The sequence below is a fragment of the Rhinolophus sinicus genome, chromosome 16 (assembly GCF_057876585.1).
Source record: "Rhinolophus sinicus isolate RSI-liver-muscle chromosome 16, RSI-T2T, whole genome shotgun sequence".
NCBI classification, from domain to species: domain Eukaryota; kingdom Metazoa; phylum Chordata; class Mammalia; order Chiroptera; family Rhinolophidae; genus Rhinolophus; species Rhinolophus sinicus.
The window spans coordinates 102,283,933-102,303,012 of NC_142516.1; the positions used below are offsets into that span (position 1 = coordinate 102,283,933).

General features: G+C 34.5%; 1 protein-coding gene across 8 annotated transcripts in view; it reads right to left on the bottom strand.

Moving 5' to 3' along the window:
• ZC3H13 (zinc finger CCCH-type containing 13) overlaps positions 1-19,080 on the bottom strand; it is a 95,053-nt gene that overhangs the window by 27,246 nt on the left and 48,727 nt on the right. For all 8 annotated transcript variants that reach the window (XM_074329987.2, XM_074329985.2, XM_019753548.3 and 5 more), the window contains exons 9-10: positions 5,165-5,475; positions 1,928-2,392 (exon numbers count right to left, since the gene is read on the bottom strand). In XM_074329987.2, coding sequence (XP_074186088.2) covers positions 1,928-2,392; positions 5,165-5,475 — 776 coding nt within the window. The remainder of the gene's footprint in view (positions 1-1,927; positions 2,393-5,164; positions 5,476-19,080) is intronic.

Consider the following 19,080-nt stretch of genomic DNA (forward strand, 5'->3'; position numbering starts at 1 on the left):
ATAGAGCTATGTATATAAACACATAAACACACCCCTTACCCATAACAGGCTCTGAGCCCTGAGAGAATTACAGTATAATTCTAAATACTGTAACAGGGTATTTTAATAATCAAAACATATATAAAGAATACTTTAACAATTAAAGACCAGAAAGAAGACATTTTAAACTTAAAAAAGCCACATATAACATCTAGGAATAAAAAGGTTAAATGTTGGACGAGGGAGGTAGCTATTTTTCCGACTGACTACTATGGAATGATCTCCAAGATATTTTTTAAGTCAAAATAGCAGGGTCTAGGGCACTATATAGTTAATTTTTTTAAATAAAAGTTTGTTTTTTTTTTAATTACATTTGTAAAACCAGGGGAGAAAATGAATAGATACACATATTTGCTTGTGAAGAATCTTTCTGGAAAGGATACAAATAAATTTCGCAAAAGGAGGAACCAGGCGGGGTAGATGGAAGGCTTTTCACAATCTATAGCCATATCTATATCCATATCTATATCTATATCTATCTCGTTTTGTACCTTTGAAATTTTGAACCATGTGAATGCATTATTTATAAAAAGAATTTTTAAAGTACCATTTACAATAGCAACAAAATGCTACCCAGGAATAAAACATGTACCAGGCCTTAATATAAAAAATTACAAATTCATCAATTTGAAATAAAGATTTAACAGTTTTTCATAAAATCTTTTTAAAAGATCTGTTTCATACACATTTTGAAAATGTATATGAAAAGCAAAGGGCCAAGAAAAGCCAAGACAACTATAAAGGAGAAGGTGATGGGGTTTTAGCTTAATGTAAAGCTGTAATATGGACCAAGATAGACCAGCAGCTCGATGGAAAGAGTAAGTGATCAGACTGCACAGCAGTGTTTGGGGGGAGGAAATAGAAAGGGGGAGAGGAAGAGCGAGACCAAAGGTAATTTAGTCCAAGCAGTTTAGAGATAGTCAAATACATTTAGGTTGATAGTTATTGGGTATGGCAAATGCTTTTTAAGGGGAAGGGAAGAAAAATGGCTCAAGACCCCAATAATGTGATGGTTTGAAGTCAGCACAAATACTGAAGAATTAAACAAACCAGCCATTTCTGTTATCATCAATTTTGAAAGTCTACCATTTTAATTTCACATTAATGATCAGTTTATTGTATATACAGAGGGTGCCAAAACAATGTATACACATTTTAAGAAAGGAAAAAACTGTATTTAAATTGTAATTCTCAATATATACCGATAACAAAAGGTGAATACAAGTCATGTGTATACACATTGTTTTGGCACACCCAGTATATATACACACAGTGTATACCGGGGGTGCCAAAAAAAATGTATACACATTTTAAGAAATGGTCAACATTGCTCAAGCAGTGGTTCGCCATAATCAGAAGTGTCTGGAAGCTGATGGTAACCACTTTGAGCACTTCTTGTAATTGCAGAAGTCAAATGTGACTTGTATTCATCTTTTGTTATCGGTATATATTGAGTATTACAATTAAGTTTTTTCCTTTCTTAAAATGTGTATACATTTTTGTGGCACTCTCTGATATATGTGTGTATGTGTATGTGTACATACACACATATATATCTGTTTATTAAAAATTACTTCCTATGACTCTACTTTTTTGCCTTAGTGTTCCACATTAATTAAGACTAAAGGCATGACTGGATATATAATTCAACTAGGAACTAGGGAGTCTAGGTCAGGCCCCTCTTATCTTTTGCTATTTTAGCTCACAATTTCTATTCAGAATTTATAGGGAAAATCACAAATTCAACCAATTGAAAATTACTTTGACAAAATAATGATAATCAATGCAGAAATAATATATTTAGAAAATAAATCTGAGGAGATATAAGATTTAATAATTTCTATATGGACATACAAGATGCAGCTGACTGACAAATCAAAAACCTTACCCTTTTCAGGTAACTCTGGACCTCTGCCCCTACTTCTGCCGATCCGGTCATTCCTAATTTCACTTCGAGACTCACTTCTGGAATCACTTCTTATTTCAGTACGAGAACTTTCTTCTCTCAAGTGGTTTCTGCCATAACTTCGGGATTCTTCCTGATATGCATCCTCCTTTCGATGAGCATCTCTACTTTCCCGATCCCTGTAGTCATGGGCATCACGAGCAGACCGAGAATCTCTGGGGTCACGGCTCTCCTTGGCATCTCTGCTATAATCTCTCATCTCCCTAGAGTCCCGAATGTCTCTGGAGTCTCTTAGTTCCCTCCGGTCTCTACCATCTCTGGCATCTCTCCGATCCCGACCATCTCGAGGTTCTCTATCTTCTCTGTGGTCTCTAGAAGAGCTCTGATCCGGTTCATACTCTCGTTCTTCTCTTGTGTCCTTTTCTCTATCCCTTTTGCCTCTAGTCTCTGCAATTCAATTTTGGAAATCAAACGTAATTCCTTTCACAAAATTTTGGGAAATTAGACAATATATTTAATACAGAACTTTTAAATTTTTATTGGGGCGGCCAGTTGGCTCAGTTGCTTAGAGCACAGTGCTTGTAACACCAAGGTCACCAGTTTGATTCCCACATGGTCAATGAGCTGCGCCCTCCACAACTAGACTGAAAAAAAAACCCCACAATGACTTTACTTGGAGCTGATGGGTCCTGGAAAACCACACTGTTCCCCAACATTCCCCAATACAAAAAGTAAAAAAACAAAAGATATAAAAAACGAGATTTAAAATTTTATTACAATGATAATTCATGTTCTTTGCAGAAAATAAAAGGAGAAAATATGGTCAAATAAAAAAATTAAATCCTTTCAAAAGCTAAAATTCCAAAGGTAATTTTATTACACTTGAATAATTATGTTCTTATTGGATAAACTTTGAATATGATCCTCCCCACCCCAATTTACCCATTCTTACATCTAAAACTTCTAAAACCAGTTGACTTCATATCACTGATGGCTTTGTTTTCAGACACCACTTTTAGATCCAGTTGCACAGTGTCATCTCAAACTACTATTAGGCCAGACTAGGCCACACATGACCACCTCAAATAGAGTTAAGCATGTGAGAGTGGCCTGCAGTTAGTAAGCTGGCTGGCAAAGAGAGGCTGTTATATTCTTTTCTTGAGCTATTTAATGGAATCACACTCCTGTCTAGAAAACTTTCTCTACTTAAAGCATTTTGTAAAATTTCATAGAAAAATAAAAAGGTAATTTTAGTTATTAAAAAGCTGGAATGAATCTCATTGATTATTTAATCCAAACTTGTCACTGTATAAATGAAATAGAGGCCCAGAAATTAAATGGCCTAGTTCAAACCATACACGTCATGGGAATTTGCAAAGATCAGAAACTATTCTTTAGATATGCCTAGAATAGGCATGCACTGATTACAGCATAAATTTGATATGAAGCCAAAGAATCAACAAGAGAACTTCAAAGAACAAATACTGCCTTTTAATCAGAGTCCTTCCTCAGTTGCACTTACACTCTGGAATTGCCTCAAGATCTGAGGCTATTTTAGCCACTGTAGCAGATTTATGCCTAACATATTGTAAAGTTACCTCCTTTTCACTTTGTCTCCACTGGCTAGGTCCATAGATTTCCTCAAGAACCCAAACATCTAGTATCCACAAACCCCAGAGATTCTCACACCAATAGCTTATCTGCCCTGCCCAATTACTTTGTCCATGTGCATATATCCATAAATGCCATTTAAGGACAGAACCAGAAGGCATGAAAGTGATGTCTTCATTCTTTTCTGTGAACACCTATTACTTCTAGTCCTCCTCCAATACCAATGGTGCCTGAGAATATGTTTTTCATGATGTCCCATCTGTCTTTACAAATACATCCAGTTAATATATTTTGTTCTTTACCTACCTCCCCATTCTTCCACTAAAATTATTCTTATTTCAGAAAACAACATCTAAATAGAGCGGAACAAACATCTGCTACAGCTCTTCCTCCTTATAAAGAACCTAAACAGATATGGTTTCTTATTAAAAGGATTTTTCCTGTAACATAAACTACTCTTACCACAAAAAAAGCAAACCTAAAAGACTCAACTCCGTAGTATTTCCCTTCATTAGTATGTTTAATAGTTATGTTTTGAAATAATAAAGAAGTTTCATTCAGTAGTCACTAAATGAACACTGTATTCCTGGTCAACTCTAGCTGCTAAATATCAAAATTAATAGGTATGAGAATTTTCCCATCTTACCAATGTTCCATAAATACTGTTGTGCTGATCTGATTCCAAAATGATGTATACAAGGGACAACTCTATAAAATAAGTTCTCTTTCTGGTCCCTACCTATGCATCCATCATTTTCTTGAATAACAGAACTTGATTAATTATTGCACCACCAACAGGAAGAGAATAAGTTCAACATGTTCCACAGGAGACTGCTATACTATACTCACAGACAGGCTTTTAAAATGCATATTAAATCGTTATGTTGTTGCAAATAAGCAAATATTTCCTGAGTACTCATTATATTAAAAAACTAACACAAGGGGAAGTTGGGAAAAGAAAAAACCTGTCAAGGTAGATAAACAAGGACAAGAAAGAAATGAGAGATATTAGACTGTATTGCTGGGTAATAATAGCTTCTCAGCTTGAATAGCGAGTAGCAAACCCAAAGTTAACTGAATTTTTAGGGATCTAGAAAGGAAAACTGCTTTGAGTACTTCTTTCTTGAGTTACACCTGGAAAACTGATCATTTGGTTTGCAATGACTGTCTGAAATGTTCCCCAAGCCCTCACCTCTTTATCAAAACATGTTTTCAAACTCTGGCCCCTGGCTTGCTGCTTTTCTTTCCTTCACCTCTTTGTGGGTTTTTTTTGGTGTTTTTTTTAAAGAATTAACTAAGCAATTAGAAAGATGCTCTAAGAATAAGATGGCCAAAAATTTCTAGAACTTGAGAGTATTTAAGTAAAACCTCTTAAAAAAAGCACCATCTCAGTAGATACATAAATACCCACTTACACATATTTTAATAGCTTACATTCGCTGTGTCATTAAGCACCTCCTGTGGCCCTCAGAACTCTCCTCTGTGTGCTTTAATATAACCCAGTTCTCTTCTACTCATTATAACAGTAAATCTGAATGTCCAAGTTTTAAATAAAGAAAACATCTACTTAAATAACAAAAAAAAATCAAGATAAAGTACAGTACATACCTTCCCTCCTTTCATGACGACGATCATGAGACTGTGAAGTCCGTTCATGATCATGCCTCCCTTTCTCTCGCATAGGAGAGCGATGCCTCGGGGGACTTTGCTTTCTCTGAGGAGAAGACAGAGAATGTGAAGGATAAGGAGACGCAGAACGTCTTAAAGGTGGAGTTATTGTCCTCTGATAAGATGGTGAAGGAGTTCTTTTTCTTCGAGGAGAAAGAGAATGCCTTTGAATAGATGATCCTGATTGTGAGGAAGATGAGTGATGTCTAGAAGATATAGGAGAGTGATGCTGTCCTGCAGGGGAAGTAGACCTACAAGGAAAAATAACATCAATCAAAGACATGTTCCAGAGCCTTCATCTCTAGCCAAAGGAAAATCATTTTTAAAAACAAACAAAAGGAATGTAAAAGTTAAACCTAAAAGTGTAATACCAGGATAAATGTTAATTCACAATGCTATGAAAGAGTAAGTCAGTTTTTAAAGATTCGATTGATTTTTAAGTCAGCTTGAGGCAATAGTTCTAATTGAGATATACACTGCCTCTCTCCCAAGCTTTGGCTCGAAGGCACACTTCCTTTTCCTGGTAAGAGTCTCCCTGGGCACAGATGGTCTTACCCTTACTTAAAGTATGGAATTCACTCTTATTAGAGATAGTCTCTGAAAAAAAAAAAAAAAAAAAAAACACTTGCAAGATGTAGATAGAAAATAGCTGTAAGAATGCCTATAATTCAAGGCTATGGGAAAAGCTCAGCCTAACCTAAAGTCTGCTTTGCCTGGACTGCCACTTGTAATAGGGCAAGAATGCAAGAGTTAAGGAAAGAACATACTGTCTATACAGTTATCTTAAATGACCTGCCTTCATTCTTGGGCAGTACAAACTGAGATTGAGTTCGTAAGTCTTGGTCTAACTAAGGTTATTTTCCACTCCCTTCAACTCATCTTTCACCAATGCCAGGGAACAAAAAGAGTCTCACAAAACACATCCTGAATCACTCCTACAATCTGCTATGTCCTGGGCCCTGTCTACAATGAATATGCAAAACATGTGCGTGATGGAGAGCTGGAATATACACATTTGTGCAATAACTAAACACAGGGCTAATATTTAAAAAATAACACATACCCAGATAAATATCATATTATTCCAAGCAATCATTTCAAGGGCTAGATGTTTGTTCAAAAATATTCTGGAGTCTAATCAAAGTATTTTAGAATTACCTTCAGTGCCTATAATAAATATTTTTCAATATCCACAATGGTGGCAAAATCATTATTAATCCTAAATCAGGTTTTCTCAACCTTGACACTACTGACATTTTGTATTAAGCAATTCTTTGTGGTGGTAGCGGTGGTGGGGCTGACCATGCTTGGCAGCTTCTCTGTCCACTAGAAGCCAGTGTCTACATTTCTTTCCCAACCCCATTCATGACAATAAAAAATTGCCCCACACACTGCCAAATGTCCCCAGGGAGGCGAAATCATCCCTGGTTGAGAACTGCTGCCCTAAACTACGTTGTTTATAAATGACACCTTGGTAGACGGTTTACCAATCAATATAAGATTTAAATCTGTAAAACAGGTATTACTGAATCAGGAAAATAGTCCAATATATTGGAAAGAATTTTATAGAATGAGGATTTAAACAAATAAACAAAAACAATCTTTTGAATAATAGTTTACCAAAAAAAAAAGCTAACTAGAACATTATATTCACCTAGACATTCTAGTTATCTGTGACTCCACTAAACCTTCACGCTTTTAATAAGAATTGTTAATCCTTTCTCATAGAAAAAAATAAGCCATAAGCTGCTATAACTTAATCGACTCTATGTATTTACCTACAGATATTAGCAGAAATATTCAAATGGATCTTACCCAAATTTGGAAAACCATTTACGATCAATCACCATTCAAATGCATCCTACTGAACAAAAAAATCATTACAAGACTGGGAATTAGAATTGTTGTTTGGTGCTTTCCAATTTCAATTTTATCAGGTTCTAGTCAACTTGGAAATATCTAAATTGATAAAATAAAGAATGTGGCTCTCCACTGAACTGACATTTTGGTTAATTTTATTTCTGGGATATACTCAAAATTTTGTTTCAAGAATGTCTACAATATACCCTTTGGTGATTAGCTCACAGAACTTAAAAAATTAAATAGTTCATAACACTATCTTTAAAAACACATTATAGGGCGGACAGGTGGCTCAGTCAGTTAGAGCGTGAGCTCTCAACCACAAGGTTGCCAATTCAATTCCCACATGGGCCAGCGAGCTGCACCCTCTGCAACTAGAATGAAGACAACGAGCTGCAGCTGAGCTGCTACTGAGCTCCTGGATGGCCGGATGGCTCAGTTTGTTGGAGTGCGTGCTCTCAACCACAAGGTTGCCAGTTTGACCTCCGCAAGGGATGATGGGCAGCGCCCCCTGCAACTAAGATTTAACAATGGCAACTGGACTTGGAGTTGAGCTGCGCCCTCCACAACTAAGATTGAAAGGACAACAACGGAGCTGATGGGTCCTGGGAAAAACACACTGCTCCCCACTAAAGTCCTGGAAATACACACTGTTCCCCAATAAAGTCCTGTTCCCCTTCCCCAATAAAATCTTAAAAAAAAACAAAAACAAAAAACAACACAAAGAAACACATTATAGTCCAGTCACATTTCTATTCAAATTTGGTGTCTATAGCATGGAAGAAAAAAACTTCAGTTTGAACTCAGGATAATTGAGTTGTATGTAGTACTAAGGTCAGAGCACCAATGTGTTGTCAAGTTATGGCTTCAGTATTTTAACTGTTTTTCTTCTTACCCATCCTTCAGGAAAAAAAAGAGTTTAAGAAAATTATTGGTTTAATTTAAGCACCTGTTATGGACTGGATGTTTGTGTCTCCCCAAATTTTTATGTTGATACCCCAACCCCCATGATGGTATTTGGGAATAATTGGGGTCTTTGGGAATAATTAGATTTAGATGAGGTCCTGACAGTGGGGCTCCCATGATGGGATTAGTGTCCTTATAAGAAAAGAAAGAGCCAGAGCTTGCTTGCTCAGGGGTGTGCATGCTCGCTCTTTCTCTCTTCCTTCTGAGGACACAGTGAGAAGATAGCTGTGTATGAATCTGTAAGTGGGTCCTCACCAGGAACCAAATCTGCCTGGCACCTTGTCCTTGGACTTCCGAGTATATTTCACTTGGGTAAAAAATGTGAAAGGTTAAGAAATTAAAAAGAAAAACTCTTATTCAAGATGCAAGTAATTTTACCTACGAACCAAAAAGCTTACCCTAGACTTTCTAAAATTAGTAACACCAACTGTTCTGTCAATAGTTTTTATTTCTCAAATATGAAAATATGCTCACACATGTAACTAACATTCATAATTCAACTATTAAAATCATCATGCAAAAAGTATACTTTAAAAAAGAAACAAATGGAGTCTGGACACTATCAAAATCAACTCTAACATAATCATGATAATATTAATAACAATAGCAGGTAACACATATATTGCTACTCAGTGCATGACATTGTTTTAAGTGCTTTGCATATATTAACTCATTTAATGTTTATGTCAACAACCCTATGAGGTAACTGAGGCAGAGGACTGAAAAATAGTCTGTCTTAACTACAGGGTCTTGGAGCAGACTACCAACAACAAAGCAAGGCAATTTCAGCTACTTGATATAACAAAGTCTACACAGCAGGATAATGAAATAGGAATTGTTAGGTCCAAAATAAAAATTTGCCAGGTTGTCAGGGGGACTACTTCAGGTCACTCACTAAGGAAAGGGTTTTTTACTGAGATGATGATATTTGAGCCAAGAGCTGAAAATGTGAGGGAAGAACTTTCTGTGCAGAAGGCTCAGCAACCATCAAGGAGCTGGAAGGGATTGTGATATATAAGAACAGAAAAAAGAAAATGTATACAATTTATGAGAGAGGGTCAGAGAGTAGGCAGGGACCAGATATTAAATGCAGAAAAAAGACAATGCCTCAGACAAACAATTCCCAAATCTGAATACAAAGGTTCCATTTTAATATTAAAAGGTTTGTATAGCCTTCATGATATTTGCATTAATATCCACTAATTGGGAAAATATTAAAAAAGATACTACAAATTCATCAATGCTTTTAAAATTTGTGTTTAAAAATTACATTTTTCTCCTTTTTCTCTTTTAATGATACTGGTATAGTCAGTATATGTTTTTAAATGTCCTGCTTTCTTGGAGAGCTATATTAAAATACTATATACGAGTGAAACGATAAAATGGCCAAGATTTGCTTCAAAATAATACTGGAGGGGCGGAGATGGACAGGGGTATAGAGGAAACAAGATGGATATAAGAGGATCCTTATACCATTTTATTTTTATGTGTGTGAAACGTTCTCTAATAATAATCATGTTAATGTAACATTTTTTTCCATCCACTGTATACAACCAAGCAACATTAATACATACTTACGCAAGAAACTCTCAATTCAAATGCTTGGTATACACATGCATTCCTCCCCATCCTATGGTTTATGGACACAGGATAAAATTCACCAGTCCAGACCATGGTATCTGAACATGAATGGTAAATACTGAATAAATCAAAGAATGAATTCAATATATAACATTCTTTGTCACAGGTGTGAAACACTCTGATTTTATTTTGATAAATGGGTGCGATCACTAAAAGGAAATAAGACTGTCCATTTGGTGGTAATTTGCTTATTCTACTAAGTTGAAGTGAAAGCCAACAAGGTTTAAAGGACCACATCTGTTTTTCAAATCTGAGAGATTCATGCAGGCATTTGTATTCCTATCAAGAAGTAGATTTCCATATTCAGGTAATAATAATGAAGTGATTACTTTAAAAAAACAAACAAAAAACTACCTATGCTCTTAATGCTATTTCCTTATTTAACCACAAAATTCTGTAACCTAGCATTTTGACTAAAACATATTAAGCATCAGTAAAACCATATTTAACCAAATATCCAGCAGAATGAGCTATATGAATCTGCTAGCTAACTTCTTTAGTTAACTACTATCCATAAAGTTTTTGTTTGCTTAAACCCTTGATATACTGGTTAACTTTCCTGATTCAGCAAAGTGTATAGGATACAGATTTTACTGATAAGGAAAATATTACAGGTCCACTGAAACATCATTGTAAATATCCACTTTAGGATTATCTAGATGTAATAGATTAGGTTAGGAATATTGATACAAAATAGTCCCTTCACAAGTGATTTTCTCACTAAATATCCAATTTGAGATTTCCTGTGAGTTATATCTCCCCTAAAACAAATTCCAGAATAAAAATGATTTAGTTGAGTTCCAGGTAATTAAGATTTTTCTGTACAGAGTAGATAATGAAAAGTTTATTTAAAAAAAATATTATGGGAAATAGCTGCATTAAAATAAATCCATAAGGCTTTTTAATAAACAAGTGGTATTCAGGTTTTGATCAACATTAGATAAATAAATCATAGCTGAGTAAAGTCTACTGGTCAAAATGAAAAACACTGATAAAAATATCCCTGCAATAACTGTGGCCTCCAAAATATTCACTTAAAAGCAACTACATGGCAGAATTTAGTGTTATTCAAAGTAACAAATATTTTGGGAACAGAGTATATTCTTAACAAAGTTAATGTGGCTAATGAAAGTTTGGGAGGAAAATACTCAAATCCTGTATGCCAGTTTGTGGCAGAGGCCTAAAGAATAATTAAGAATTTTTAAAAATTTTTGAAGAAGGGAAATCATACATTTTTCTGGGAGGCTATGGGTACTCTTCCCCTCACCAAAACACAAAAAGGCAAAATTTTACCCACAAATCAAGAAATTTGCAGATCCCTAAAATCCACCAATGGATCTCAGGTTAACAGCCCCCATCTAGAAGGCTGTAGAACTGAGACACAGAAGACAGGGACTTAAAGTTCATAGGAGAATATGGTTTTGTTGCATCATCTGTTACCCAGTGTATGCATACTCTTCTAGTAACTCAATAGGGAACTATCTTTTACAAAATATATGCAATTCCCTGTATTAAATAGGCCTAGTAAGTCTGTCTTACTTGGAAGGAATAAAAAAAAAATCCATATTCGGAAAGATTATTTTACATACACGTAATTACTGTCTTACTTCCACCTATAGTTAACAAAGCTTCTCATTTAACCACTGATGACAACATTTTTGTTCTCTGCTGCGTTACCCGCTTTTAGAACACTGCCTGCCACACACTAGGTATTATTCAATAACTGTTGAACAAATAAATGAACTAATTAGCATACAGTAAGTCCTCATTTAACATTGTTGATAGGTTCTTTAAGTAAAACAATGTATAATGAAGCCAATTTTATTGTAGGCTAATTGATATAAACAAGAATTTAGTTCTTCTAGCATCTCATCAATGTTATAATGCAATGATGTTGAACAAAATGATGTTATTCAAGGATCTGCTTGCTTTTACTTAAGCACAACACATTTTGATAACTAAAGTCTAAATTAATTTTAAAGGGCAGTTTTCTCCAAAAGGAATTTAGATGCTAACCTTTAATACATACTGAAAGCAGTGACAAAGATTCTTAATATAGTGTTTGATTTTATAATCAATATATTCTTTATTCACAGTAATGGAAATAAATCAAAATATCAGATCTACTTTAAAAAATCCTGGAAATTAAAAATTAATTCCTCTAATCAAAATGTCCTTTTTCAAACTTGTCAAATAAGGCTTTAGAACTCCAGTGCAAGTCAGGTACCCACGCAGCCCTTCAGTACTCTTAGATCTGCTGCTTCATTTCCTTAGACAAAAGAAATAAACTAAGTTTATATTTTTCTATATACTGAGTAACAGGTGAGTCCTAGGCATACCTTGTTGTTCATTGTGGAAACAGCCAGAAACAAAAACTGGAAAATGAAGAATCAACCTACATAATACTCAATTCCTCATAATACAAAATGTGTTACCATTTCAATCCAGGGACATAATGTTAAGAACCACCTCTCAGAGATTTCTGGGTCAAAAGAACAAAATAAGAGCACCAAGAACCATCAGAAAAGAATAAACACGTCTTGGGCCGGCCCGGTGGCTCAGGCGGTTAGAGCTCCATGCTCCTAACTCTGAAGGCTGCCGGTTCGATTCCCACATGGCCCAGTGGGCTCTCAACCACAAGGTTGCCAGTTTGATTCCTCCCCCCTGCAACTAAAATTGAACACGGCACCTTGAGCTGAGCTGCCTCCCGGATGGCTCAGTTGGTTGGAGCACATCCTCTCAACCATAAGGTTGCCGGTTCGACTCCCGCAAGGATGGTGGGCTGTGCCCCCTGCAACTAGAAAACGGCAACTGGACCTGGAGTTGAGCTGCACCCTCCACAACTAAGATTGAAAGGACAACAACTTGACTTGGGAAAAAAAGGCCTGGAAGTACACACTGTTCCCCAATAAAGTCCTGTTTCCCTTCCCCAATAAAATCTTAAAAAAAAAAAAAGAATAAACACATCTTAAAATGTAAGTCAACAATAACATTTAACATAATTTATATCTGATTTACATGTTATTTTCAAAAACATACCTACTGGATTGAATAAAATACAGAGTATATTTTAGGAAATATGTTCAAGAATTGTGGGTGCTCCAGTTAACCATTTTCTTATTGCTCCAGTAAGGCACAATGCTGCTAGATCCTAGTAACAGCTGATAGAATCATTCTGGTTCTTCTACGTCACCACAGGGGAAAGAAAAACAAAATTGATTCATCTAAATAAGTTAGATAAGATCTCTTTTCCAGACAAAGAAAAGACTAAACTTATTACCAAAATATATTTTTGGGAAATGACTGGGTTTTGTTGAACTTAACAAAATTATTCTTATAAGTAGATAATTTATACTGAATAATATTACAAATACCAGTTCACAGAGCTTTCCACATAAAGGGCCAGATAACACTGATTTTACTCTAATAATCTTGTTGCTTAGTAACATGAACAGAAATGGCATCTCACAAGTGATGCCATTAAGCAGAAACTGCAATGACCTATCCCATCACCTATTTTGTCCTTGTTCTTTAGTAACCCCAATTGTACTTGGGGCTTACATTTAAGCTAAAGGCTTACATTTCTAAGACTCCCTCATAGCTAGATGTAGCCATGTGACTAAATTCTAGCCAATAGGATGCAAGGGAAAATAGTGTGTGAGACTTCTAGGAAGCTTTAAGCTTTCTTCCCTTCGTTTATTCTGCTGCTGGAATATGTATACAAAGGCTAAAACATCAGCAATCATATTTAACCATGAGACAACCCTAAAAAAAGGAGCATGCACAAGGAAGAAATATAGTACCTGGATCATCAATGACTTTGTAGAACAGTGTATCAGTCTTGGACTGCCTCCCTCTGAGCTTCTTTAAGTGAGAGAATAAATCCCAATTTATGGTTCCCAACCATTGCTGAACACTAGAATCACCCAGTGAACTTAAAAAAATCTGGACACCAAGGTGGCTCCCCATGCTAACTAAATAAGAATATCTGGGGATTGGAATCAGGCATCGATACACTTTAAAGACTTTCAGGTGATTCCAACATGCAGCGAAGTTTGGGCATGATTGTCTAATATACTTAAGACCTCCCCCCCTCCACTGAGTCCTTATTTCTAACACCTGATGTTAAAGCTGACATTGCATAAGTATCAGAAAAAAAGTACAAAATTTAGAAAAAACTAAGAAATTTTATGGTTACATTCTATTAAATGTATAGTTTAAGTGAAAACCTGTAAATGGAAAGGTATTTTTAAATACTACTACACTGTAATTTATTATTAAAGTAGAAAAACAAAGAGTACTTTGCTGAAAAAAAAAAAAGCCTCATTTCATTTAATCTTCACCTCAACCCTGTAAGGCCGTATCATACATATTTTACAGCGGAATCAATAGATGCTCAGAGAAAACAACTTATTCAGGGTCTCACATCAAGTAACTTGCAAAGCCAAGATACAAGTTCCTATTTGTGTAAACTCAAGGCTTGTACATTTTCCATTACACTGTAACTCAAAAAGAGAAGCAACTGAAAGCCCTCTAAAGAGTTAAATTTTTTCTTGATGAAACAGGAATTTCATAAAATAATTTGAAAATTAAATTTAAAAAATTAAGAAGGGAAAAGCACCCTATCAAATTTGTAAGCATTTCATAAATTTTGTGAACCAGAAAAATATTATCTCAAAGTTGATTTTTACAAAAAGCATATTTGTCGGTTTTGAAATAGACCTTTAAGAAGTACTATCTTTAGGGTAGAAAAACACTGGTTTATGAGGAAGAGTTTATTAAAATACACAGAATCTAAATTAGTCAATGCAGTGACCTAAACTCTGAATTTTGAAACAATTATTGGATTTCAAAATGAACAGATTTTCAGAAGGGTCTCAGCTCTTTCACAGGCCAGCTTTTTGATATATTTATATCAAAAAGTTAAATGTTTATCAAAAGACAAAAGGACAGTAAGGAAACAGAATTTGAATAACACTATAGGTCAACTAAATCTAACAGACATATAGAACACTACACCAAATCACAGCAGAATATACATTCTTCTCAAGTGCACATGAAACATTCTCCAGAACAGACCACGTTTTAGGTCACAAAACAAGTCTTAACAAATTCAAAAAGACAGAAATCACACAAAGTATCTTTTCTGATCACAATGAAACAAAACTTGAAATCAATAGCACAAGGAAACCTGAAAATACACAAATAAGTGCAAATTAAACAACATACTTTTCATCGATGAGTCAAAAAGGGATGTCACAAGGGAAATCATAAAATATGAGACAAATGAAAATAAAAAAACCCTACATACCAAAACTTGAGATGCAGTGAAAACAGTGCTAAATGGGAACTTTATAGAAAATAATGCATACATTAAAATAAGAAAGATCTGAAATCAACAACTTAACTTTACACCTCAAAAAATTACAAACAGAAGAACAAATTAAATTCAAAGGTAGCAGAAGGAAAGGAATAATAGATTAGAGATCAAAATAGAGAATTAGAAAAACAATGAAAATAATGAAAACTAAGTTGGATTTTTGAAAAGATCAACAAAACGGATAAATTCTTAGCTAGATTAATTGAAAAAAATAAGGCTCGAATAACTAAAGCCAGAAAAGAGGAGTCAATATAAAACTGATGGCATAGGGAAAAAAAGGGAAAGAGAATACTATAAACAACTGTATGCCAAAAAATTGGCTGACCTAGAAATAAATAATGGTAAATTCCTAGAAACACACAACTGTCCTAGACTGAATCATTAAGCAGCAAAAAAATCTGAATAGACCAACAATGAGTATGGATATTGAATCAGTAATTAAAAACTTTCCAACAAAGAAAAGCCCAGCACCAAAATTCACTTGAGACAACAAAGACAAGCCCAGCACCAGAATTCACTTGAGAATTCTATTAAACATTTAAAGGATTAACACTAATCCTCTGGAACTTCCAAATAAACTGAAAGGAAAGGAACACTTCCAAGCTCATTTTATGAGGCCAGTATTACCCTGGTACCAAAGCCAGACAAAAACACTACTAGAAAACTATATACCAATATTCCTGATGAACACTGATGCAAAAATCCTTAACAAATAGCAAACCAAATTCAACAACACATTAATAGATTATACACCATGACAAAGTGGGATTTATTCCTAGAATGCAAGGATGGTTCAACATAAGAAAATAAATGCACTACACCGCATTAACAGAATAAAGGGAAAAAACATGATTATCTCAATAGATGAAGAAAAATAACAGACAAAATTAAAAACTTTCTTATGATAAAAACATAAACAAACTAAGAACAGAAAGACACTACCTTAACATAACAAAGGCCATTTATGAAAAACCCATAGGAAACATAATATTCAATGGTAAAAGATTGAAAACTTTTCCTCAAAGATCAGGAACAAGGCAACGATGCCCATTCTCACCACCTCTATTCAACATAGTATTGGAAGTCTAGCCAGAGCAATTGGGCAAGAAAAAGAAATAAAAGGCATCCAAATTGGAAAGAAGTAAAATTATGTCCAGTCACAGATGGCATGAGCTTATATGTAGAAAACTCTATATAACAGAGTCCACAAAAACAGAAAAACTGTTAGAATAAATAAATTTAGTAAAGTTGCAGGATACAAAATCAACATTCAAAAATCAGCTGTGTTTCTATATACTAATAATAAACAATCTAAAAAGGAAATTAACAATTCCATTTGCAATAGCATAAAAAGTAATACTTTGGAATAAACCTAACCAAAGAGTTCAAAGACTTGTAACTGAAAACTGTAAAACATTGCTGAAAGAAATTAAAGAAGACATAAATAAATGGAAAGACAGTCTATACTCATGGATTATAAGACTTAGTATTAAGTTGCCTATACTATCCAAAGAGATCTACAGATTTGACACAATCGCTATCAAAATCCCAATGGCATTTTTTTTCAATGTTTTTTCTTTTTTTACTATTAGTTTCAAGTGTACAAAAAACATGATTAGACATTTACAACCCACACAAAGTGATAATCCCAACAAGCCTACTACCCCTCTGACCCTGTACATAGCTATTACAATACCATTGACTATATTCTCTATACTGTACTTTACATCCTGTGACTATACATACATATGTGTGTGTGTGTATAATAGTTGACATTCAATATTATTTTATATTAGTTTCAGGTGTACAATGATTAGGCATTTATATAACTTATGAAGTGATATCCCTGATAAGTCTAGAACCTATCTGACACCACATACAGTTTTTACATTATTGACTATATTCCCCATACTGTACTTCACATCCCTGTGACTATTTTGTGACTACCAATTTATACTTCCTAATCCCTTTACCTTTCTCACCCATCCCCCCAACCCTTCCCATCTAACAACCATCAGTTTGTTCTCTGTATCTATGAGTCTATTTTTGTTGTTTGTTCATTTGCTCTGTTCTTTAGATTCCATATATAAGTGAAATCATATGGTATTTGTCCTTCTCAGTCTGACTTACTTCACTTAACATAATATCCTCTAGGTCCACCCATGTTATTGCAAGTGGTAATATTTCATTTTTTTATGGTAGAGCAATACTCCATTGTATAAATATACCATAATTTCTTTATTCAATCTTCTATTGATGAACACTTCAGTAGTTTCCGTATCTAGTGAATAGAGATGCAGTAAACATAGGTGTACATATATTTTTTCGAATTTGTGTTTTGAATTTCTTTGGATAAATACCCAGGAGTGCAACTGCTGGGTCATAAGGTAGTTCCATTTTTAATTTTTTGAGAAAACTTCATAGTTTTCCATAGTGGCTACACCAATTTGTATTCCCACCAACAGTGCACAAGCGTTCCCTTTTCTCCACATCCTTGCCAATACTTACTGTTTGTTGATTTATGTAAGCCATTTGCATTTCTCTGATGATTAGTGATGTTGAGCATCTTTTCATGTCTACTGGCCATCTGTATGTCCACTTTGGAGAAATGTCTATTCAGGTCATCCACCCATTTTTTAATTGTTTGCTTTTTTTGGTATTGAGTTGAATGAGTTTGATTTTTTTAAAAATAAATGTTGGATATTAACCCCTTATCAGATGTATCACTGGCAAATATCTTCTCATCAGTAGGATGTCTTTTCAATTTGTTGATGGTTTCCTTTGCTGTGAAAAAACTTTTTAGTTGTAGTCTCATTTGTTTATTTTTTCTTTTGTTTCCCTTGCCTGAGTGGCTGTATCAGTAAAAATATTACTAAGGGTAATGTCTGAGAGTTTACTTCCTATATTTTCTTCTAAGAGCTTTCTGGTTTTGGGACTTACATTTAAGTCTTTAATCCATTTTGAGATTATTCTTGTCAATGGCATAAGAAGGTAGTACAATTTCACTTTTTTGCATGTATTTGCCCTGTTTTTCCCAGCACCATTTATTAAATAGACTGTCCTTACCCCAATGTAAATTCTTGCTTCTTTTGTCATAGATTAAATGACCATATAGGCATGAATTTATTTCTGGGCTATTCTGTTTCATTGATCTATGTGTCTGCTTTTATGCCAATACCATGCTGTTTGATTACCATAGCCTTGTAGTATAATTTGTTAACAGGTGGCATGATACCTCCAGCTCTGTTCTTCTTTGTCGGTATTGCCGTGGCTATTTGGGGTCTTTTGTGGTTCCATATCAATTTTAGGATTATTTATTCTAGTTCTGTGCAAAATACTGTTGGTACTTTGATAGGGATTGTACTGAATCTATAGATTGCTTTGGGTAGTATGGGCATTTTAACTATATTAATTCTTTCTATCCATGGGCATGGTATGTGTTTCCATTTATTTGTATTTAATTTCTGTCTTCAATGTCCTAAAATTTTCTGCATATGGGTCTTTTACTTCCTTGGTTAAATTTATTTCTAAGTATTTTATTTCTTTTGCTGCAACTGTAAACGGGATTTTCTTATTTCTCTTTCTGATAGTTCATTATTGATGTATAGAAATGCAACTGATTTCTGAATATTAATTTTGTATCTTGATACTTTACTAAATTCATTTATCAGTTCTAATAGTTTCGTTGTGGAATCTTTGGGGTTATCTATATATAGTATCTTATCATCTGCAAATAATGACAATTTTACTTCCCTCTTTCCTATTTGGATGCCTTTAATTTCTGTCTTGTTTGAATGCTAGAACTTCCAGTACTATGGTGAATAAAAGTGGTGAAAGTAGGTATCACTGTTTTATTCCTGATCTTAAGGGGAATGTTTTCAGCTTTTCCCCACTGAGTATATTAGCTGTGGGTTTGTCATTTATGGCCTTTATTATGTTTAGATATGTTCCCTCTATCCCTACTTTGAGAGTTTTTATAAATGCATGCTGGATTTTGTCCAATGCTTTT